The sequence below is a fragment of the Colletes latitarsis genome, chromosome 9 (genome assembly GCF_051014445.1).
Source record: "Colletes latitarsis isolate SP2378_abdomen chromosome 9, iyColLati1, whole genome shotgun sequence".
Lineage (NCBI taxonomy): Eukaryota > Metazoa > Arthropoda > Insecta > Hymenoptera > Colletidae > Colletes > Colletes latitarsis.
Genome location: NC_135142.1, coordinates 22140457 through 22162145, shown reverse-complemented (window position 1 = coordinate 22162145; position 21689 = coordinate 22140457). Strand labels below are relative to the sequence as shown.

The window sequence follows — 21689 nt, the reverse complement described above, 5'->3', positions numbered from 1 at the left end:
ATTGAGCCGTGCGCGGAGGCTTACGCGGTGGCGAGGGGTCGTGATTTGATGAGGTTTTCTTGCTTGGATGACGTGACGGGAGCCATTGTTCAAGCGGTTGTCGAGCGGAAAACATTGGATTCGATTTATGGTGTCTACTGGCTCGATTCGAACGGCAGACTAACGTTGCCAGTACTTTCAGCAACCATCTTCGAGTGATCCTCAAATGCCCAACTCCTTAACTCTGTTTCTTGAAAACAACATTTAAACTTTCATAGATGTTGCGTTTCTTAATCCTCCTTCATAACTAAAGATTACTATATGTAACTCGTAAACTTAATATAGGGGAGACCGGGGCTAGAAGTTTCGATTTTGAGAAAACATAAAAAATGACTAAGAAATAATGTAGTTACTTTGTTCACTTTTCACTCATTTCTTAGTCCTGTAGTGGGTGGTATATTAAAAAACGATCACCAAGGTGCAATCTTCGATCAAGATGTGAACAAACAAATGTGAAAATTAATCAATGCGAAATATTCGAAATTCTTTAAGAATAAAATGTTACTTCAGGCAATTTCGATTACATTTTTATCGAAATGTAAAAATATAAAAAACGAGTCCCCCACTGTATACGTTACACTCGAGCAACGAAGTGATCAACGCCTCGTAAACCATCGAAGCAAATATTCTCCAGGTCGTCTGTCTAGCTAGTTTCGATAAAATCGTCGTGTTACGTATCGCGTGACTTCCTTGTAAACGATAATTACCGTCGTGTTTTGAGATACAAGGAAGTCTCATAACCGCTATACGGTGCCAATAGCCGGCTCCAAAGTGCTGGCATGACGGTTAATCCGTTGACTTCTGTCCTGGCGTTCGCGATCGAAAAGTTCATTCATCAAGTTTATGAGCCACATGGGTTCTCGTCCTCGACCAAGCCCGGAGCAGAGATTCTCTCGCGATGCTGTTAAAGTTTATGGGCGCGGCCTTGTGTGTATACCAACGACTCGCGCGCGCCTTCCGAGAGTTTATTGATTCTCGAGCCACGGCATCTTTCGCCCGCCGTACTGCCGTTCTGCCCTATCGAGTTTACTCCCCCTCTTGGCTTACCGTCGCCCCGTGTCATGTCTACGGGGTTGCTTCGTGAAATCCAATGATGTTCCTCGCGAGGAAAAGTTTGGTTATACGAACGAACGGGAAATATTTTTTCCTCCCCCCTGAATCTCGCGTCTTCTTTGCTATTTAGATTTCCTACCGTTGCGGGGGAGACGCTGTCACTTCCATGATTCGACGCACCGTTTCCCAAACTGTAGCCAAACGCTACACAGACTAGTCCCAAAAGTGTCATAAGCGAAAATAAATATTTCATTGCATCGATGGATATTTTATGTACTTTATTTTACTATCATTAGTATTACTTAAGGGGGCAGCCTCATGTAAATGCTGCAAAATTTAATCATCTTTATTAATTTTTTTAAAGTAAATGTTACATCTAACGCTATAATTCATTTTGTATTAATTTTTATTGACTTTTCATGTTGTTATCACGCCCTCAAAGTCGACTGGATCAAAAAGATTTTTATTCGATATGTTTCCTGTTATCACCTGAACCAAAATAATTAATTTAAATTAAATTTATTGCAAAATTTTGTCATTTTTCCCGTGGCTATTTAATAAAAGAATATGATAAACTCATTATAAAAACATGATTTTGGTTCAGATGAGAGTTATTAGTATGTGGAAGTTATAGTTTCTGAGATTTCATCTACGCCATTTAAGAAAATTACATTTCCTACAAAAAAGGTTCTACAATCCACAATACTTGACATTTATCTCTCAAAATTTAGCAGTACATTCTTAAATATATATACTTTTAAAAAATAAAATAAAAATTGATTTTGTTTTGGTCTCACATGAGACTGACTCCTTAAGCCAGTGAACTCAGTTTTAGTAGAAACGGAGAAATTAATGGTAGCACACAGTGTAAGCGTTATTCCGTCAGGTTGGAGCAAAGGTCCACCGTCGAACCCATTAATCCCAGTCGCCCGGGCGCATCATAACGACGCATAAGGTCAAGAAGCCCGCGGCTGCGCCACGATTCGACACTAATCGGAAAAGGAAAGACATTATTCTTCATTAGCCAGTCTTCTTCCCCACTTTCAATGACTCGTCGCGCCTCTTAGCGTCTCCACGGCGCGATCGTGGACCCATCCATCTTGCGAAGGATCCTCCGACTGCCTCCGCCGCCCCTTCGATATCGTTCTTCTTCCTTTCTTTTTCGGTCAAACTTCCCTTCCCGGCGCTCAGCTCTTTCTCTCTCCGTTGGAACCCTCGCGATATTCTGCCGCTCGTTGCCTTACAGTTACGCGAGACCGACGTGTATCTAAGTGCAACCACCCGTATAATTGTCGAGGGGGGTGAGCGAGGCGAGCGTCACGGGAAAAGCAACGCGAAGGAACGAGACGGGGCGAACGGGGACGAGGGATATGGCGTCGAGGTTGAAGGGCGAATGGGAACGGGAAGAGGGTGGAAACGGCTGACGAGGTTCGCCCTCGCTCCACCGTACGGTATCGAACGCGAGAGAGGGCCGCCTTGAATTAACGCCATCATATTTCAGGATGGAGGAGCTCGCCGGGGTTTTCTTGCCATTTGTCTCGGGACTAGCCGTCTACCGCGCGGAACCGCCTTTGCTCTCTTCCTTGTTCGTGCATGAGTAATACCCACCGGCGAAACGGGTCCCCGCGAAATCTGGCGAAACACGATAACGCGACATCCACGTCTCCACGATTCGTTCCTTTCCTCGGGATCGCGATGTACGAAGGGCATTTGTTAGCTCGTTCGCAAATTATTGCGGACCAAATAAATTTGATCCGTTTGACGCTGCACGGAATAAGCATTGGATGTATAGTAGAATTATTCGACATCATCAGGAGTAGACAAACTTTTTCAAAATTATCAAAAATGACCTAAAAGTTCACATTGAAGTACTGCCTTAAACTACATTGTTGAGTAATCTGAAAAAATACATTATTCCTGTATGTTGAGACACCAATCATTTAAATATCTAATGGCAATACATTCTAGTTTGTCACGAATTTTTTAAATATATGTCTGAATATGTACATATTTCAGATTTGTAAATCTAGATGACAGCATAGACTTCGTTAAATAATTGTAAATATATGGTCATGTGGCTACGATAGAAACATTATGTGGCTACAATAGAGAAAGAAAGAAGGGAGGTCTTGCCGTATGAATTTTTGGCAGCGTCACGCGTCTGTACGATTAGGCGAACTCCAAGTAGAAGGTAGTTATACTGGGACAGACGTGAAACGTTTCACAATAAATTACGACCGAGTTTGATTAAGAAAAGCGACTCTGTGTATGCGCGATTCGGAGGTGGGTATCTTTTTTGATATGGTGCTATTGCTTTTTCTATCTATATTGCCGTTTCGGACTCGTAACGATTTCTCGCCAGATTAGATAAGATAATTACTGTTAATTGTTGTACTTGGCAATGTTCTTTCATTTTTTTATGCGCGTCATGATTCTCTCGCGGAAAGATACGTATCGTATATTCTCCGAAGACATTCAACACGTTCCTTGAATCGACAAGAAACTTGTTATTAATTAACAATAACAATTGACTCATAGTGGAGACCGAGATCAATAGTAAACACTTTGACTTTAGAATACAATAACTGAAAAAGTATTATAGTTGGAATAAAAATTTTTGCACAAATATGTTACCTAACTATCTGACAGTATTTGCTCACGGTTACTTTATTGTATGCCAAGTAGTTATTAGTAAAAAATGGAAGACAGAGAAAGTGTTACAACCGTCCTTTACTCTGGGGCAAGTGTAACACGGCATGGGGTCAATAGTAACACTTTTATTCTTAAATCAAAGTTCTTAATTAAACAAATCAAGTTATATATTAAACTAAATCATAGTACTCAACAAAGATAAAATTAATAAACATAAAAAAACTAAATATAAATCAAATTTAAAAAAAAAACTAAAATTATCTGTAATTCTTATTCGCTTTCACAATTTTGGCAAACATATAGATCACATTGTTTCGTACATTCTTCATGAGCCCAATTCTTGCATACTATGCATTGCACCCATTTCTCGTTCGACCTACTGGAACTACATGTATCTAAACATTTGCATTTGCCCCATCTTACTATTGATCCCGGTCTCCCCTAACCTATCACTATTTTTCCAAGACTCTAAATAATACCCAACAGTCATCGAATCGTGACGATTCGTTGCACCTAACGAAAACGGTTCGTTCTGTCCGCAGGTATGGTTCAAGAACAGAAGAGCGAAATGGCGGAAGAAAGAGCGGAACGTGATGAACGTGGCAGCGGCGGCGGCGGCAGACTTCAAGGCGGGCTTCAGCACGGCCAGCTTGAACGGTTTCATCGGCCAGCCGTTCGCCGACCCAGACGCGCTCTACAGTTCGTACAGCACGTATAACAACTGGGCAGCGAAGGTACCGTCGCCCCTAGGCAGCAAGAGCTTCCCCTGGGTGAACACTCTGGGCTCCGTGGTGCCCACGGCGTCCCACCATCACCATCACACGCAGGTGAACCCCGTGAACTGCTTCAACGCCGCGGCCACGTCCGTCGCTGGCAGCCACATGGGTGGGATGTCGGTGTCGGTGGGCCAGGCGGCCACGTCCATGTTGCCCGGGATGGGATCCGGCCTGGGGGTGGCCGGTTCACCGGTGGCGGCGTCCGGCGCTGCGTGTCCTTACGCGACGCCCGCCGCCCCCCATCACCCTTACGGACCACCGGTGTACACCTCGCACCATAGAACGGCGGCGGCCCCGGAGATGACCTCGAGCAGCATCGCCTCGCTGCGACTGAAGGCCAGGCAGCACAGCAGCGGGTACAGCGGCCTCAGCGGCAGCTCCGCGGCCGGAAGTCCGGTCAGCTCCAGGGCGTCGTCCGTGGGATTCGGTGGCGGGCTGAGCGCGTGTCAATACGCGCTGACGACGACCGGAGAGGCGAACCCGCACTCGCCCGGAAGTGCAGAGGCCCACGCGAACGCAACCGCGAGGACTCAAGTCTGAGGTGAAGCGGGGGCTACGTCTAGCCCCCATCACCACACGGTGACCGCGAACTCCGGAAACTCTCTGGGCGGAGGCAGCCAGGTGGTGCCCGTCGGGTCCGCGCCCGGCGTCTCTTCCGGTCAACAAAACGACAATCAACTGAGGTCGCAAGAGTGACCCAGGTCTCGGTCCGCCGCCTCGCCGACCTTGTCTTCGAGCCCCTCGTCGACCACCTCCCACCCCTCTTACCTCATGTACGACGACGACGGAGCCACGGCGGACCAAAAGATGGAGGACGACAGAAGCGTGATAGAGGCGGATGGCATCAACGGGGAGCAGGTCATTACGACGGCCGGGGGCATAGGCGTCGGCGTCGGGATCGGGATCGGCGGCTCGGGGTCCGGCGCCGGGGGTGGCGCCGGTCTGGCCGGCTACTGGCAACACGCCACCACCGCCACCGGTTATTGGCCGTCGCTGTTCGACTGCTGGGCCACGCCGCCTATCACTTCCGGCTCGCAGACACTCTCTCTGCCGCGGGACGAGAACTGAAAGCGACGCGCGTCGTCGCGACGACGGCGTTGCCCTCGCGATTGACGATCGGTCCTGCTGTCCGAGGTCCCAACGATCGTTGAGTATCTTTCTTCCGTTTTCGATTCGGTTTCCGTTCTCTAGCGTTCGCTAGACCTGGGCAAATTTCATTTGAAAGAAAAATAGGAAATAGTTATTTGAAATAATTTGTTTTAGACCTTTATTTTCAGTACCTTTGTGTTGAATATTTATTTGCTAAATAAATACTAACTGAGCTTGAGGCTCAGGGAAAAAAACGAGACGCTCAGGAGGTGCAATAAACGAGTGTCCTCCTCAGGTAGTACTGACCTTTGCAAGGGAGGGGACTGCACCAATGCCTACAAATTTTCATTAAGAATACATGCATGCAATGCTCATTCTCAACACTTTGTTTGAAAATAAGAATAATGTCGAGGTATTTGAGATAAAGCGATTTCAAATAATGAGTTATTTCATTACTTCCTTATTTCAAATTGGTCAAAAGAAATAATCCTGAAGATAGTCAACAAAAAGATTTTATTTTATGAAATCATTGGAATAATTTGCTTTAAGCATACTTCTCTCCTCAAAAAGTTCATCCGTAAGAGATTTTTGTTTAAGTCCATCTAATATTGTTACGAAAGAAAATGAACGTTCCACTGGTGCGGAGGATGAAAGAGGGATGTTATACTTCATAAAGACGTTTTTGATTATTGGATAATCATTTAACATAGACAGATCAGTCCTTTTATCTTGCAAAAATGTCAATGCATTTATTTCCTCTTGCGATTGGACAAGGAATGTGGAATTATTTGTCTCATTTTCGTCACTTTCAAACAGGCTTTTGTAACATTACTGCGTAGTACATCCAAATATTAAAGTTACTTTCATAATTATTTCAAATAATTATAAAATAAAATGTTATTTGAAATAGTATTTTAGAAGTGCCCAGGTCTGTCGTTCGCTTGTCGGACAGGTTGGACCGTTGCGCTGTTCCTCGTTCGTCCGTCGAATTATTTACCACTATTTAACGACGTTCTTCCCAGCGCAACGGACGGACGAGAACCGCGTTGTACATACAATGTAAATGCACACAGACGATCGAACGGTTATATTCGTATATATTTAATGTTTCGAGGTACGTGCTTTCCTCCGTAAACGATGGACGACGTTCGCGTAGCAAGAATTTTAGGTTTTCCTGATCGATTTGGTTCCGCGAACTTTCGTTTGGAAATTAACGACACGCAGATATTGTTGGTGAAGCAAATATAGCGATCGACTACGATCAGTTTCGAGAGGTTTTTCGTTCCGATCCGTTGTCTTCCCTTCGCGTTAACGAGATTCGCGCCCAAATTTTGGCGATGCAGTTTTCACGCGAGCGCTATATTTGTTCCAGCACGTATACCGTCACGGTCTTAGACAAAATACTCGAGCTGAAGTGCAATATTTTCGTCGGTTTTCTCGGAGACCGTCGAGAGGTCCGCGAGCCTTATTTCGTTAAACGTTTACCATGTTTACGTTCCTTCTCGACACGGAATATCGTGCGTTTCGAAACAAAATTCACGAGCAACGTCGATATCTGCCGCGTCGCGTGCAGGTCTTCGAAGTCTTGATTGCGAACTAGACGAATAAGAAGAGAGAAGAGGAAGAGAAGAAAGGGGGATGACTAAAGTTGTAGTCAGACAAACTGGCGTGCTAAGAACGGGTCTCGGGTGTCCGGTTATTGGGAAATCGTGATTTTGTTCGAACAGAAGGACGCTAGATCTATTTATTTCGACCGTTTAAATCTAGAAACGAGACAGAAAAAGTAATTAATATCTTAGACACGTTTGGAAGTATCAGTCGCATCAAATCGAAGATTTTTCCAGGAAACTCAAAGTTTGAAATGTACTTGTTTTATGTTATATACATTCGAACTGTTCCTAATTTTCTAACGTCATTCCTGAATTCTTGAAGAGACAGGGTTCGTTTCTCAAAGTCCTCGATAGGCCGATTGTCCTGATTACGACTTTAATAAAAGATCCCGCGCGGATCACGTACTCACTATTCTGTAGATATATGTATAGTAGACGCTGATTTTACGCGATTCGTAAATATCTATCGGAATTGTTATATTGTAATGATAATAATAACATTATTCAGCAGAATACCAAAAACCTTGCAGGCTGTAAGTAAACGAAATGGGCGCCGTCGCGACAAGCGTTCGGCGCTTTGTACAGTGTACGAGGAAAGAAATCACTTTATCGACTAGGCGTACGTTATAAATATTATTAACATTATTGAATAATTATAAACTATATTCGATATCCTTGCAGGGCGCGTGTGATTGGACCCTTGAAGTCTGTCAACCCATATCCCTCGAACGTGATTATTATTTTATTATATCCGAAATTCGTCTAACCACGAATGTGTATTATTGTTCGTCGATAATTTATAGACAGAACGCCGACGAATCAATCGAATCGTTTGGCAAATGGAACCTGAACGTATACCGTGCTCGCGCGCGAGTCGCATTTTTACAGTCGGTCGTCGGCTCGATACGACGCGCTACAACCAAAGACATCCGACAGAGGTGAACGGGAGACGATGAACTTCGAGAGTCGATGCATACTAAACGCTATACATCAAATATTGACGTAAGCTAGACGTAAGAAACGACCGCTATTTTGTATGAATCCCGATGTCGTACAAATGTTCGTCGTAATCACATATCCCAGTTCCCGCGGTGAGTGATTGCAAATGCCCGCAAAGAATGTCCTCATTCCCGTTGCCGTTTCACTCACTACGTGTAAACGTTCCTACTGGGCGATATTGAGCGCCGAAAGGCCCCGTTTGTAATCTAGTCACAATAAAAACCAATTGTATTCTAAGCCAAGTCGTCTCATTCGTATATTATCCTCGTTGTTTTCAGTTCGCGCTCGAGTTAGTTTTATTTTCTGGTATCTCTGTGACCGTTGAGCCTAAGTTAGGCCTGAGACTAAATTTTGCACGAAAGTATTCAAACAAGTTACATTTGTAACATTCAACTAACGAAATGTGTGTGTTAAACGTTACAAACAAAGGGGTGGGTGAAGACTACGTAAGTGAAATTAGAGAATAATTCAATATTCACCGTTTTTACAATAAATATATCGTATATTGTCTTTTGTTATCTTCCTCCAACGTTTAAAAATCAGTTTAGTTAATATAAACGAAGAATTTAATCTTTTACCTTAACGAATAATTTTCAGCCTTCTTTCTCTTATTTTATTAATATTTGCTATCCATAGTTATATCGTTAATTTACGTTAATTTTGTTTCCATTTCTATATTAAAATTATTTAACATTTTTGTCCATAATAGCAGATTCGTGCTTCGAATCGAAACGTTTCGATTATATAAATTGGCTTGTGCGAGACTGGAGATTAGAATGTTTTGTTATTCGATCACGAGGAATTACATTGATTTAATTTCCAGTGATTATGTGATTTTGAAAATGTCCCCCGGAGCGACGATTGGCCGATCGAAATTTAACTGCGCGCAATCGAAGGCCTCGTCCACTCAAGATACGAGCAGCTTTTTTTTCGATCGGGTGTTCTAATTATACGCGATTGATATTGAATTAAGACAGAAGCCGCGGCAATGAATTCCGATCGATGATTAGGCTATTTATCGGTAGTTAGGCGCCCCATTATATCCTCGGACACTGAGGGGGCATCGATAACCTTCGGAATCTACATGCATACCAAGCGTGTAACGTGTTGCATTATGGTGGTCGGGGGAAAAGCGATAAATTATGCACCCTCCGTTGGCACCCGAAGGGTCGACTCTCCGTGCCTCGCAACCCCTCGTCTGCTAAACTAAACTAAACGTATATTACGATGATCGTCGTACCGTTAATGGTATGGCAGTCATAAGATATTGCAGTCCGTATGTTACCAATTGTATACCACATAGGGACAATTCTCGCCATTCGAAACGTTTAACTCGGGACACCTACATGCATAATTTTCATAACGTAATTGCAAGAAACTTGGAAACAAATAGTACATGCTCGCGACATAATTTTATCGACTTTCTGAAAAGAACTCGAAGAATTCTTTTATTCTTATTTGACTGACGAAAATAACTCCTGCCAAGTATAAATAACATTGATAGCTGATAACACTATGATTGTAATGTACGAATAGCAATTACAAAATTACATCCAAAGCCTTCTTTTGCTTAAAGTTTTTACATACCAAGCACAACGATTTATTTTCTCGTCGTCGTTCGAGACTCCTTAACATTGAAAAGCTCTTTGCAAAGCGTAAATTCTCAATTAGAAAAATTACGCCATGTATTTACATTTGAAACAAAACGAAACAAAGATAAATGACTATGATTAATGTTCTAATTTCATCAAGATTCCAACGGACGCTTAAAAACTCCTATTAATTATAGGTCCAATGTACAAACAGCGTTTTATCTCTCTGTAACTTATCTTCTTCCGTAATCTTATCATCTAACTGGCGCACGACACACTTATACCAAAAATCTCCGCGTAAAATGAGGATTCTACTAAACTTCGTTGCACTTCCTTTCCGCGGCACTTGTCACTTTATTATTCTCCTTTATTTAAGTCTTCGAAGACAAAGAAAAATAAGAAATATTCCAATCATACGTGTCTTTCAAATAGTTTAAATTGTATTGTTCCTTTAATACATCAAAGGAACTACTACATTCCCCCTCTATTCGTATCTCATTTCGCAAAAGTCTCATTCACACAATTAGCAATCTTCATCAGAAACACGCCAATTCTATGTATAAATTTGAAAAGCTCCAATACTATAGTTGTTGAATGAATAAAATATTTTAATAAATCAAAACTTTTCGAACACAATCGTTTCTCGATCATAAAATATTTGTTTCGTTGCACCATTGGCTGCCTTATCTTTCTTGCAAAAAACTCATTTGGTTCTTAAAAAGTCAACGTTGCATCGATCATTCTGAACAACAAACACATGATAATTACATTTGTATCTCTATCAAATCTTTCCATCCATTTGTTAATATTCGACTGTCTAACAGATTGCACGATATTAAATAGGCATACTTCTGTAATCTCAGATTCTTTTCATCCTGCGTCGTACACTTCGGTTTACAAATATAAAAAATTCGTTGCCAGGAAAAAATCATCCCTCTATCAACCTGGTAATTAAATTATACCTTAATACACTCTACACCAGACACAATTTCGAGGATAAAAATTATGAAAATAAGTCAAAAAGGAAAAGGATAATTTTAAAAGGAAACAAATCACTTGTTGCTACCCTCCCTTTCACTATTCCAACTCTACAAATTTTGAAAGATGGTTTTCTTGACGATAAAGCCTTTTTACTCTCTATTTTCCATTTACCATTTCATACAGAATCCGACAGTGAAACTTTCTGTCCACCAAAGTGTTGATAGACCAAAAGATCCGCTTTTAAGTTTGCATTTTTTAAATCTTTGGGCTGTCCAGTTGTGTTCCCAGAAGCATTTGAATACGGATTTCAACGTGAGAACAAACACGTCGAAACGACACGAAAGGACAGGCTACCGTTCCTCGACGTCGTTTCGCCGATGAAATGACTTTCCCCGGTGAAAAGACTGCGCCGGGATTGTCATAGTCGATATCGGCTTAGGAAGAGTCGTCGTAACTCCCGAAACTTCTTTCCGCCTTTTATTTCGACTGCGTGCCCAGGAACCGTCCTCGCGGAGCTCGAAACGGGCTGAGGAGACCCGCACCCGCAGAGATTCGAGGATTTAGCGACAGAATAAAATCCGATACAGCCTCGTGAATATGCTGTCCTGCGTTTCCCCACGGTGACGCTCTCCCCAGAGAATCACTGGAACTCTGACGTTCGACGGGCGAAACAAATATCGTAGCTCGTTCCCGGGCTAACATTCTTTCCCCGTGTCGTTTCTTCGACGGTTCGCTACGACGCTGACTCTAATCTGGAAGTTGATGACGTCGACGTTGAGCAAGCCGGGAAAGGGAAATAGAATACGGGGTAAACGTTGGAAATTTGTTTGCCTCCCTCTTAAGGGGTTACAAGACGAAGAATAACGCAGCTTTCAAAAATTGGTTTCAAACACGGGCATCGAATTTCATCAAATATGAGATCAAAGATATAACATATAATTAGAAAAAGTATCGTTTGCTAGGAACATTTATTATTTTACGATTATTTGAATGGTGTATTATTAAATTCGACATTGAGAATTTGTTTGCCTCCCTCTTAAGGGGTTATGACAAGATGGCAGACCGAAGAATAATGTAGCTTTCGAAGACAGGATCGAATTTAAAATCAGAAATATCGCAATATAATTACAATAACCTAAATTATCGTTTGCCAGGAATACTTACTATTTAACAATTATTTGAATGGCGTATTATTAAATTTGACACGGTGTTCTTTGCTACAGCCCTGCTCGACAGACGATGCAATTATGTCAAAGTCGCTGGTACGGTCGTAAAATTCTTTAAGAGCACAAGGTGGTTGTCAATGGAATCGGGGTCTGCAAATATTAAGCGAAACGCCGACCGAAGTTTGTTCTCGAAGTTCGAAGGTCTAGTTCCGCGCCGGTTCGAGTGTCATAAAATTTTCGAAGATTACTCGTTCGAAATATCAGGCGTCTGAGCAAGATAAAATGGCAATTAATATTAACTTGAGCAACGTGTCTCGCGTAGGGTAATAAAGATACCAAGCCTCGTATCTCCGCTAACATCATCGCGACATTATCATTGTCCGCGGCCATTGGCGTAGTCTCTGATCCCGTTCGCGCTGCCTTCGAGACGTCTCCGAGCGCCTTTGCGAATCGCTTTGTCCGAGATCAGTGATGTTGGCCAATCTACGATTACTCTCCCGGATTAACACGCCAAACTAACAACACCTGCGAATCTGTTCGGTTCTTCGAAGAGCGTCCATCTTATTTTTTTCACCGATCATCGTTTTCAATGAATTCGATCTTCGCGCGACGCTTATGTTTCGTCTTTTCATTTTCAGGCTCGCGTGGTTCGTAGATCTTCGTCCAGATTTAATTAATTTGTACGCAAAGGCTTATGATAAAAGCCTCTTTCGATCTCTTTTTCGAACGATATTCCGTTTTCGGTGGCAGTTGAGCGATAAAAAAAGCGGAACAAATTATTTCAAAACGAAAGACAATCTTGGGAGAGATAAGGCGCGAAACGAGATTGAAATTTCGGACGATTTAAAACCCGTCGCGACGATCGCGAACTCGCAATTTTCGCGAATAATTTCTACGTTTGAAAATCTAAACGGCCCCAGGCTATCGAGAGACTCGGAGTTATTCCGTTTAATTAAGCGCCGTCAACTTTGTTATTAATCTATGCTTCGTTTTAATCGACTTAATTGCAGTTTAATCAACTTAATCGAAACGCCCATCTGTTCCGTTTTGTATAATTCACTTATTAGATTTCGTTTAAGTTGTTTCATTAATTTCACCGTGAAACTTTCGTTCGACCGGATAATTAAAATGACTACGATTCTTGATTGGTTCTTCGCCACTTCATTTTATTTGACACTCCGGTTTAAACATTATCAACTTGATACCGATTAGCTCATTGTCTACAAAACCTCTCTTGTTCTCGTTTTGTTCGTTACCCGCCTGCAATTCTTCTCGTTCGATTCGCGTAAATTTACGTAATTTATAATTCGCAAATTTTAATTATGTAATCGCGATCTCAGAACATTTTCTCTATGGTTGTTTTTATAGAATTTGATGTATTGATTAGTACGCATTATATCCATTCTCTGACTTAAAGAAAAAAGAAGAAGTTAAAGCAGAATTTCTTTTCTTTTCTCAAATTAAAAGACGATAAGAGAAACTCGAACTCGATTATACAAGGTGTACAGAGGTAGTCTGGTTCTGTAAATTATTTTTCAAGAATATACGCGTTTGACAATTAGTTAAGAAATATTGTCGCGATAGGTTGAAAACGATTCAATAAATGCTCGTTGTCAAATGCCAAAAGTTCACTAGCGATTTTCCCTGGTTTTTTCTTCCCCCTCCCAGATTCTCTAGTACGAATTACGCCATGGTGTATCCTGTATATACTGTATAGAGTGGATCTCGGGCAGCACGTTATTTATTGGCGGTACACTGGCTTGAATCGAACCAAACCAGCGGACCGTACTCCGTCTTCGGCTTACATTCGATACCAGCTGGCTCGGAGCAGCACGAAGCAGCCATGCGAACGATTCGTTCGCGAAAAACTAATAGCTTGATCGCGTTTTCGAAATTAGCGATTAAAATAACAAGTTTCACCTCAAATTAATAAAAAGAAACACTCGAGAGATCTTACAATTAGCGATTAGGCTGGCGTTTCCCAAAGTAAGACGTGCTCTCTACAGAGGGGGTAGTTTTCAATATTTTTGGAATAATTTAAAAATTACTTTGTCATACAGTTAAAAAATCACCACTGTTTTTTTATATTAGCAGATGTTTTGGTGGGGTATGATCTAAAAAAAAATTGAGGAAAAATGAATTAGTTTCTAATAATAGAATTTTGCTTTCTTTGGTTATTGAGCATCAACAGATAAATGTATAAAGAATTTCATTAGTTTCCAGATATGAATATTTGTAATATTTTCTGATCTATATTAAGTATATTTGTCATCAAGTTTGCGACGGTTTGATGAAATTTCATAACGCTAAAAATTTTGATTCTACTCCTGTTATTTTAACGAATAATAATTAAACAGAGAGTTATAGTTCTTATTTTTTTTAAAATGAAACCGAACAGTGTGCTTCTCCTTTACCTCTTCCGACAGTTACTATGCACAAATTGTTCTCCATTTAATATACTTGACAGCCTTTGCTCGGTCGCAATCAGCGTGAGTGCAAAACGTGATAGCACTTTCGTATGCACGCTAGTATAAAACCGAAGTGTGTACTCTTCTTAAATGAACTGACAGCGATTCTATATCTTGGATGAAGTTAATTTAATAGAATTCAATGTTTTATTATCAGAGATAAGTGTGAAATGTCGAACAACTCCATTATTTAATAGTTTTCAAACGTAAAAAGACAGAAAAAAATTGATAATTAAGAAAATGACAGCATTTTGAAGTTGAAATATCGATTTCTTTCTTGTTTTTAACTTTTGCAGGCTAAAAAAAAAAAATAGAAAGAATAATGATTTTGACTTCATTCTAGTACAGACTATAGCGACACATGTACTGAAGGTACATGGTAAAGCACGAAATCGGTCAAGTAGATCTTGAGATATTATGGAAGCCAATTCAGAAAAGATAGTTTCGAGAAAAACTCATGTAAACAGAAGGAAGCTCGACCGAGCAATACCTATAACTTCGTTAATTTCAGGAGTTTAGTGATATGTTTTTACACACCTATTTCGAAGACTTTATCTCTAAAGAAAATGCAAAAAAAAAAATTGAATATTTTGGCGGTTTACAGTAGAAGACACCCTTAAAAGACAGTACTCTTTAGAGCATTCCCAATCTCGATTCCCAATTTCCTCCCCAAAAAAAGGAACGTTCTTCAAAGACCCTGTTACCCTCCGTTTTAGTATTATTCTCGCGTGACGGGAACGTAAGGCTTTCGTTCTAAATGCCGCGCGTGTAGATATTAATTTAGCCGGCGAAGTTCCCGGAGGAAGTTAAAGAGGCTACTTGCGGTTCGGGGCACACGCGGCCCCGCGGTCGCATAATTTCGCTGGAAACTTTTTTCGAGACGATCCTCCCCCGAAGTAAGACGATAAAACTAATCTCGAGTACCGTGGAGCTTCGGGTGGAGTTTCGGTTGGGGAGGGGGGTTGGTTTTGAAATATGCCGTTGCGCGGCCAGGAAACACCGCGCGTAGGCCGCCAGCACGGGTTGCGTGCATTAACGCTTTTCGAATCGTGCGTAGGTGTTGGTACTGGGCCGCACACCGTAAACTTGCCCGCGGAACCCCATGCATAGATGCATACGAGGATCAGCGTGGCGCTACATAATGCATCGCCGCGTTCCTCCCTCCAACGTAGCCTCCGCCACCCCCTGCCTCGCGAAGGGGGTGTATCTGTCCTGCATATACGGCATCGACTAACGCGTTTCAAATGGAGCCCTTTGTGGCCGCCGGGGGCCGACCGAGATTGAATATAAATGCGGGAATAAGAAGCCGTTTTATCACGCTCTCCGTTCAGCTTTTACTCCAGTGAAATTGAGGGCTTAAGGTACCCGGGACTTAGAGAATCGAGAGTATTCTTCCACCGTCTTCGTTTCCGTCGAAAATGAAATGACACGGGGCCCCCGGGTACGCGTTCGAGACGGCCGCGATCTTCCTACGCCACCCTAGGAGTCTCGTTTAATTCTCATGGTAATCGCCATTCCTGCTTTTGAATTTGCCGCCTCGCGAATAATCTCACGGCTACGGCGACCCCGGATATCCCGGTAATCGAGTATTTTCCGTAACGGAAGCTCAGGGTTTGGGTAATAGAATTGAAGATTTAACCTTGTCCCCGTTTTCGGTCCCCGCGATTACCTTCTTTGCTTTAATCGTGCCGTGGGGGTGGCTCGAGGGTCGAGAATATGTTACTTCCCCGCGAAATTAGATTACCGTCGACCGACACTCGAACCTGAAGTATTATCACCCGGGGTGCTACAGGTATTTTATACGGTAAAGAATAATATTATTTTCCAATCGACTCGCTAACGAAGTCACCGGTGTTTTTTTAGCAACGTCGTATTCGATGTAAAGGGCGAGATTCAGCAATCAATTATTACTAAATCTAACCCAAGATTTTGTTAAGATTTGAATAAATGTTATGGGACTTTGAATTGAACTCTATATTGTCCAACACTCCATTCATAGTTGAAATTAGAGCTATCTGTATATTAACGAATAAAATTTGTGTATACATTTGTAACTTTACCCAAGATAGAGCATGCTAAAAATATTTACAAGAATCGAGACACATTTAGTAGATTTTATCACTAGCTGTGTCTGGCTAGGAATGTCTGTATCTACTCGAAATCCAACTACTTTACAAAGTCATGAAACAATTTAACGTTCAATTGTAAGTGCAATTGAAATGGTAAAAATGGCACTATTTAATTTCTTTTATCTACATAATGTAATAATGTTCAAAATACCTAATTTATTTTACTGCGATGATAGGACTATTGTGCAATTTATATATTTCTTTAACCTGAGTGTTATCAACTGTTGAGATTGCGTTTTTCAAAATGGTTGCAAAGTACGGTTTCGACGATACAAAGAAGTAATTATCAATATTCTCATTAATTTTCAAAATACTCCCCTGAGTTTCACTTTCTGTTTATCACTAAAATAATGAACATTTTATTTGCATATCAATATTCTTCTACTTTCCTACGCTTCCAGCTAAATATCTCGACAGAACCAAAGTATAATAAACATAAGGAAACTCTTTACCAAAGAAAATACCAAGTTTGGCACAGTTTAGCATCCCCGTTGCACCTGTCGAGTCACGGACACTCAACGACATTGAAATTTCATCTGCAATTCACCAACAATCTTGCTACTGTATCCCCTACGTCGAATGGATAATGAAAACAAGACTCTGACGTTCGCGTTACACGATCACACCACAATAAACAAAATTTCTTAAAAATAGAATAAAAATTAGAACGTGTTCTCGAATACGTTTAACGATTCCACTTTGATCCTTCCCAACGTCGGTTTTCATCCCTCTTCGGCCATTTTCCTGTCACTGTCACAAACGAAAAACCAAAATGGTTCTTCCACGCGAACCATTTCCAAAATCTCGCGAACAACGAACGCGAATCGGTGATAGTTTCGAGCGGATCCTGTAACCAGGAGATCGTGCATGTCGAAAACAAGGCAAGGGGGGCCGGAAACGAGAAATATCTTTTGGGAAAAGGAGCAGAGAGTCGACGAGCACGCACGCACGGTATCGTTAAGTGCAACTGACGCATCATTCAACGTTCTGTCGTGGAAGAGGATCCGAAACGGAGAGCCCGCACCTGCAGGGCACTTTGAAGTAAGGTAGGTAATCCCTGCTCGCACGACGGCTACTAAGCCTCCATGATTTAGAAGCTCTTGGAGTATTTTAAGAGTCCCCTTTGCTCTGCCACCCCCGAAAACAGCCGCGTACAAATACTTCGGACTCGCGACGGGAATGCAACAACGAAACCATCGTCGTTTCTGATTCCTTGATCCCAACCGTTGCCTATCGGCGAGTTCGTCGAAATCTCTGGCTGAGAAATTAAACAGACGCTCTCTGGTAATTTGAAATCGAAACGCAGATTCTCTTTTCGAACCTATTTCGACTAAAAGGCGTCATTGAAAGATGTTTTTTAACGATTTCGTGGTCGATGTAAACGGCGAGATTTAGCGATCAATTATTACTACATCTAACCCAAGATTTTGTTGAGATTTGAATAAATGTTATGGGACTCTCTATCTACTTGCTAAATTTATGTATACAATTAGAGCTTTGCCCGAGATAGAACACGCTAAAAATATTTATAAAAATTCAGAAACATTTAGTTCTGTCACTGACTGTGTCTGGCTAAGAATATCTGCATCTACTCGAAGTCGAACTGCTTCTATCGCTCCAGTAATTAATATAAATATTCTTTCCTGTGAATGCTAAACGTAGAATAATTCGTGGAAGCGTTTCGAACAATTTAATGAAATTTGGTACATTTTAATCGTTGCGTTAGCGTATTGAACCTGTGGACGTAGCTCTAAATAGAACTCAGAAAAGGAAGAAAGACGTGGGTAGAAATACAAAGAGCCCGTAGTTGGTCTCGAGTAATCAGCTTCTTCGACGACTATGCGAAGTAACTGAAACTTACGTGCTAGAAGCCTAGCCTCGAATGAAAATAGACTTTGCTTTCCCTACATACGCGCGGAGACAATTTGAATAATGCGAATGAACGTGCAGCGACGAGCGTAAAAGTTTCCGTTTACACAAGTAACCTGCACATTTCGTTGATATCGAGACAAAAATAATGAATTCGAATATATATATTCGATATATTTGAAAACACCGTTTATATAGTTACCGTACGTTACGTAACAATTACGTATTTAGCGTAAAAGTGAATCATCGTTCGCCTTGTAATCGAGAAGAAGATAAGAATCCAACAAACCGTCAAGTTTTCTCGCTTTATTGCAAATTCTCCTCCTCCCTCGACTGCACTAATCTTTACGAGACTTCTTATCTCTTACATTTACAAAACGATGACTTAACAATAAAACGTATTTTCTCTTACACGACCAACATTCTGAAAATTACATCTATCGTTATTGTCGTCGTTCGATTCGATTCTGCGTTTTAAAAATTACGATGTTTAAGGGTCGATAAATATGTTCGATGTTTCTTAATACGCGAAGCGAAACATTTAGATGTTCAAGATAAACTGTCTTGTTTGAAGTTGAAAAAACAGTTTTGTCATACGCGTCTATTGCGTGTACTGTGTACTTTACCATTCCGTCGTCGCGCGAGAATTATGGCCATGCATGTATGTACAATCGCCTCGAAATTAAGTCGGCCATAAAACTCCTATGTTAGAATAGTCGCGATAGGCTTGCGTTATCAGACGTGAGGACGTTTCATTCACTCGAATCACATCAATTTGCCCGCTATAAATAGATGCAGATTTCTCTTAATTGCATCCCTTCGCATCGTTCAATAATCTAGACGAAAATTTTAAATAATATGAAACGAATTACGAGACAATGCATTGGTCGCCTGAGAGGACGATGTTGTTTCTTCGACATATACAAAGTGTTAGGCCACCCATAGGAAAAATTTTAATGGAATTAAGAATATCAATTTCTTCATTGAGGCTTCGTTAAAATGTTATTAAAAAATTGAATTAAAAAATTTCAAATCATTCTGGAAAAATTATTTTCGGTTGCAGGGGTCAATTACGATCGTTTTTGGTGAATAGACATACCCTCAAATTCCTACCCACTTTCTAGAAAAAAATTCGAGAAGGTGTGGAATTTTTCGAAAAAATTAAAAAATTTCAAATCGTCCTGGAAAAATTATTTTTAGTTGTAGGGGTTAATTGCAAGCATTTTTGGTCAACAGACATACCCCCGAAATCCTACCCAATTTCGAGAAAAAAATTCCTTACCGAAAATATCATTTCTGGCCAGAAATGTCTGCCCGAATTTTCATGCGAATCTTTAAAACGTCATAATTTCTGAACAGATTGGACGATTTTAATGTTTAAAAAAGCAAACTACGCGTATTTTGATGGAGAATATGTACAATTAGCAAAAATATTCAAAAAGATGGTCCTTGACCCCGCAAAATGAGAAAAACCCCATAAAAATGGTCCAATTTTCAAACAGCCATAATTCCTACAATAGTGAATATATTTCAATGAAACTTTTTTCTGAAGTAGAGCTCATGGGTACCTACAAAAAAGTATTAGACAACTTTTCTGTAGGGCGTCAAACAAAATTACTAAAAATGAAAAAGGAATTTTTAAGAAAAATCGACAGGGGGGTAGGTGCCTAAATTTTTCAACGAAAAAACAAATTTTTAATTAATTCTAAAAAAATTATTTTCGGTTGCGGGGGTCCATTACAATCATTTTTGGTCATTAGACATACCCTCGAAATCCTACCCACTTTCGAGAAAAAAATTCGAATAGGTGTGAAATTTTTTGACAAAATTAAAAACTTTCAAATCGTTTTAAACAAATTATTTTTAGTTGCAAGGGTCAATTACAATCATTTTTGGTGAATACACATACCCCTGAAATCCTACGCGCTTTCGGGGAAAAAATTCCTTACCGAAAATACAATGTCTGACCAGAGACATGAATGATTCCCCTGAAATTTCAAGCGTATGTTTAAAACATCATAACTCCTGAATGGATTGGACGATTTTAATATTTCAAAATACAAAGAACGCGTACTAATGGGGCTGTGGAGCCCCAGAAAAATGGCTCGAAAAAATACATTGGATGTAAGGTCTACACGTATACCTCATCTGTCGATGTTAATAACTTTTTAACGATGCCTCAATCAACAAATTGGTATTCTTGATTTTGGTCTTATTTTGGTCTCTAGAATCTCCCATTAAAATTTTTTTGAAATTAATGAACGAACCTTATTAATAAAATTATGTTTCACTTCATCAGAGAATAAAATATCTCATTAGAAAGTAACAGTGACTTCTTAGTAACAACTTACCCCAAAGCAATAACAATTTGCCCCACAACGGGGTAAGTCTCACTTCGACTAATCGCAAGAAAACGAGTTTCTATGAAAAACTTATTACAATATATTAAATTTGAAAATCTTAAAATAGAATAAATTAGGGGTGAAAAGAGGAACTACATTATTTCCTAGTCATTTTTTATGTTTTCTCAAAATCGGAACTTCTAGTCCCGGTCTCCCCTGCGAGTCCCCCGTCCCTCGAATAACATAATCCTCGCACTAAACTTCTTTCTCGACGTTCCACGCAACCGCGTCAAAAAAAAAACACGTATTGTTCGACTGAGAAAACCGAGGGGTTAGGGGAAAGGAGACGAGGGTGGCAGGATCGTAGAGAAACGACGCGAGACTCTGGACATCCGAAGGCAATGGCCCTCTTCAGTAACGTAGCTCGAGAGCGAGCTACCCTCCTAGGCCACCGCCGCCTTTACCGACCTACGAACCTACCCACCGCCTTCCCTTTTCGCTCGTTGAATCTAATTACACCCGCCAAGACCCACCCGCTCGAGAGGGAGACACGTTAAAGCCGACCGAGAGGGACGGAAGAAGAGGCTGGAGGACCGAGGGATGAACAGAGACGAGAACGTCCGATACCGAGGGTGGCGAGTCCGAAGGACAAAGAAGGAGAGACACGGAGAAGAGCGTGGAGAAGCAGAGCGTTGCCAGGCGACGGGAGCCATCTTGGAGGGTTGCAGCCACTAATGGCCTAATGAATTTAATGGAGGCTTCCCGGTATAGAGTAGCAGGAGAACTGAGAACCGAGGCGGAGGACAAGAGGAACCGGTAGCGAGGAGAAGATGAAGAGAGAAGGAACGAGGGAAACTCGACGTCGTCGTCGACGTCGTTGTCGTTCTCGTGCGTCTCTAATTCTCTGCGACGGAGCGCGCCCCT

At 41.2% G+C, this 21689-nt stretch overlaps 2 protein-coding genes across 2 annotated transcripts in view; both read left to right on the top strand.

The window, feature by feature from the left end:
* Positions 1–5060, top strand: part of Ptx1 (pituitary homeobox homolog Ptx1) — a 41076-nt gene extending 36016 nt beyond the window's left edge. The window contains exon 4 of the mRNA XM_076773612.1: positions 4287–5060. Within this exon, the coding sequence (XP_076629727.1) occupies positions 4287–5060 (774 nt within the window). The remainder of the gene's footprint in view (positions 1–4286) is intronic.
* A 231-nt stretch (positions 5061–5291) lies between these two features.
* On the top strand, positions 5292–5717 carry LOC143345950 (uncharacterized). The gene has a single exon (XM_076773613.1). The coding sequence runs from the start codon at positions 5292–5294 to the stop codon at positions 5586–5588; it is 297 nt and encodes a 98-aa protein (XP_076629728.1). The 3' UTR covers positions 5589–5717.
* The last annotated feature ends 15972 nt before the right edge of the window (positions 5718–21689 follow it).

What these genes read in the sequence shown, in the direction of transcription:
- LOC143345950 (XM_076773613.1), top strand. Translation starts at nt 5,292, where the DNA reads ATGTACGACGACGACGGAGCCACGGCGGACCAAAAGATGGAGGACGAC.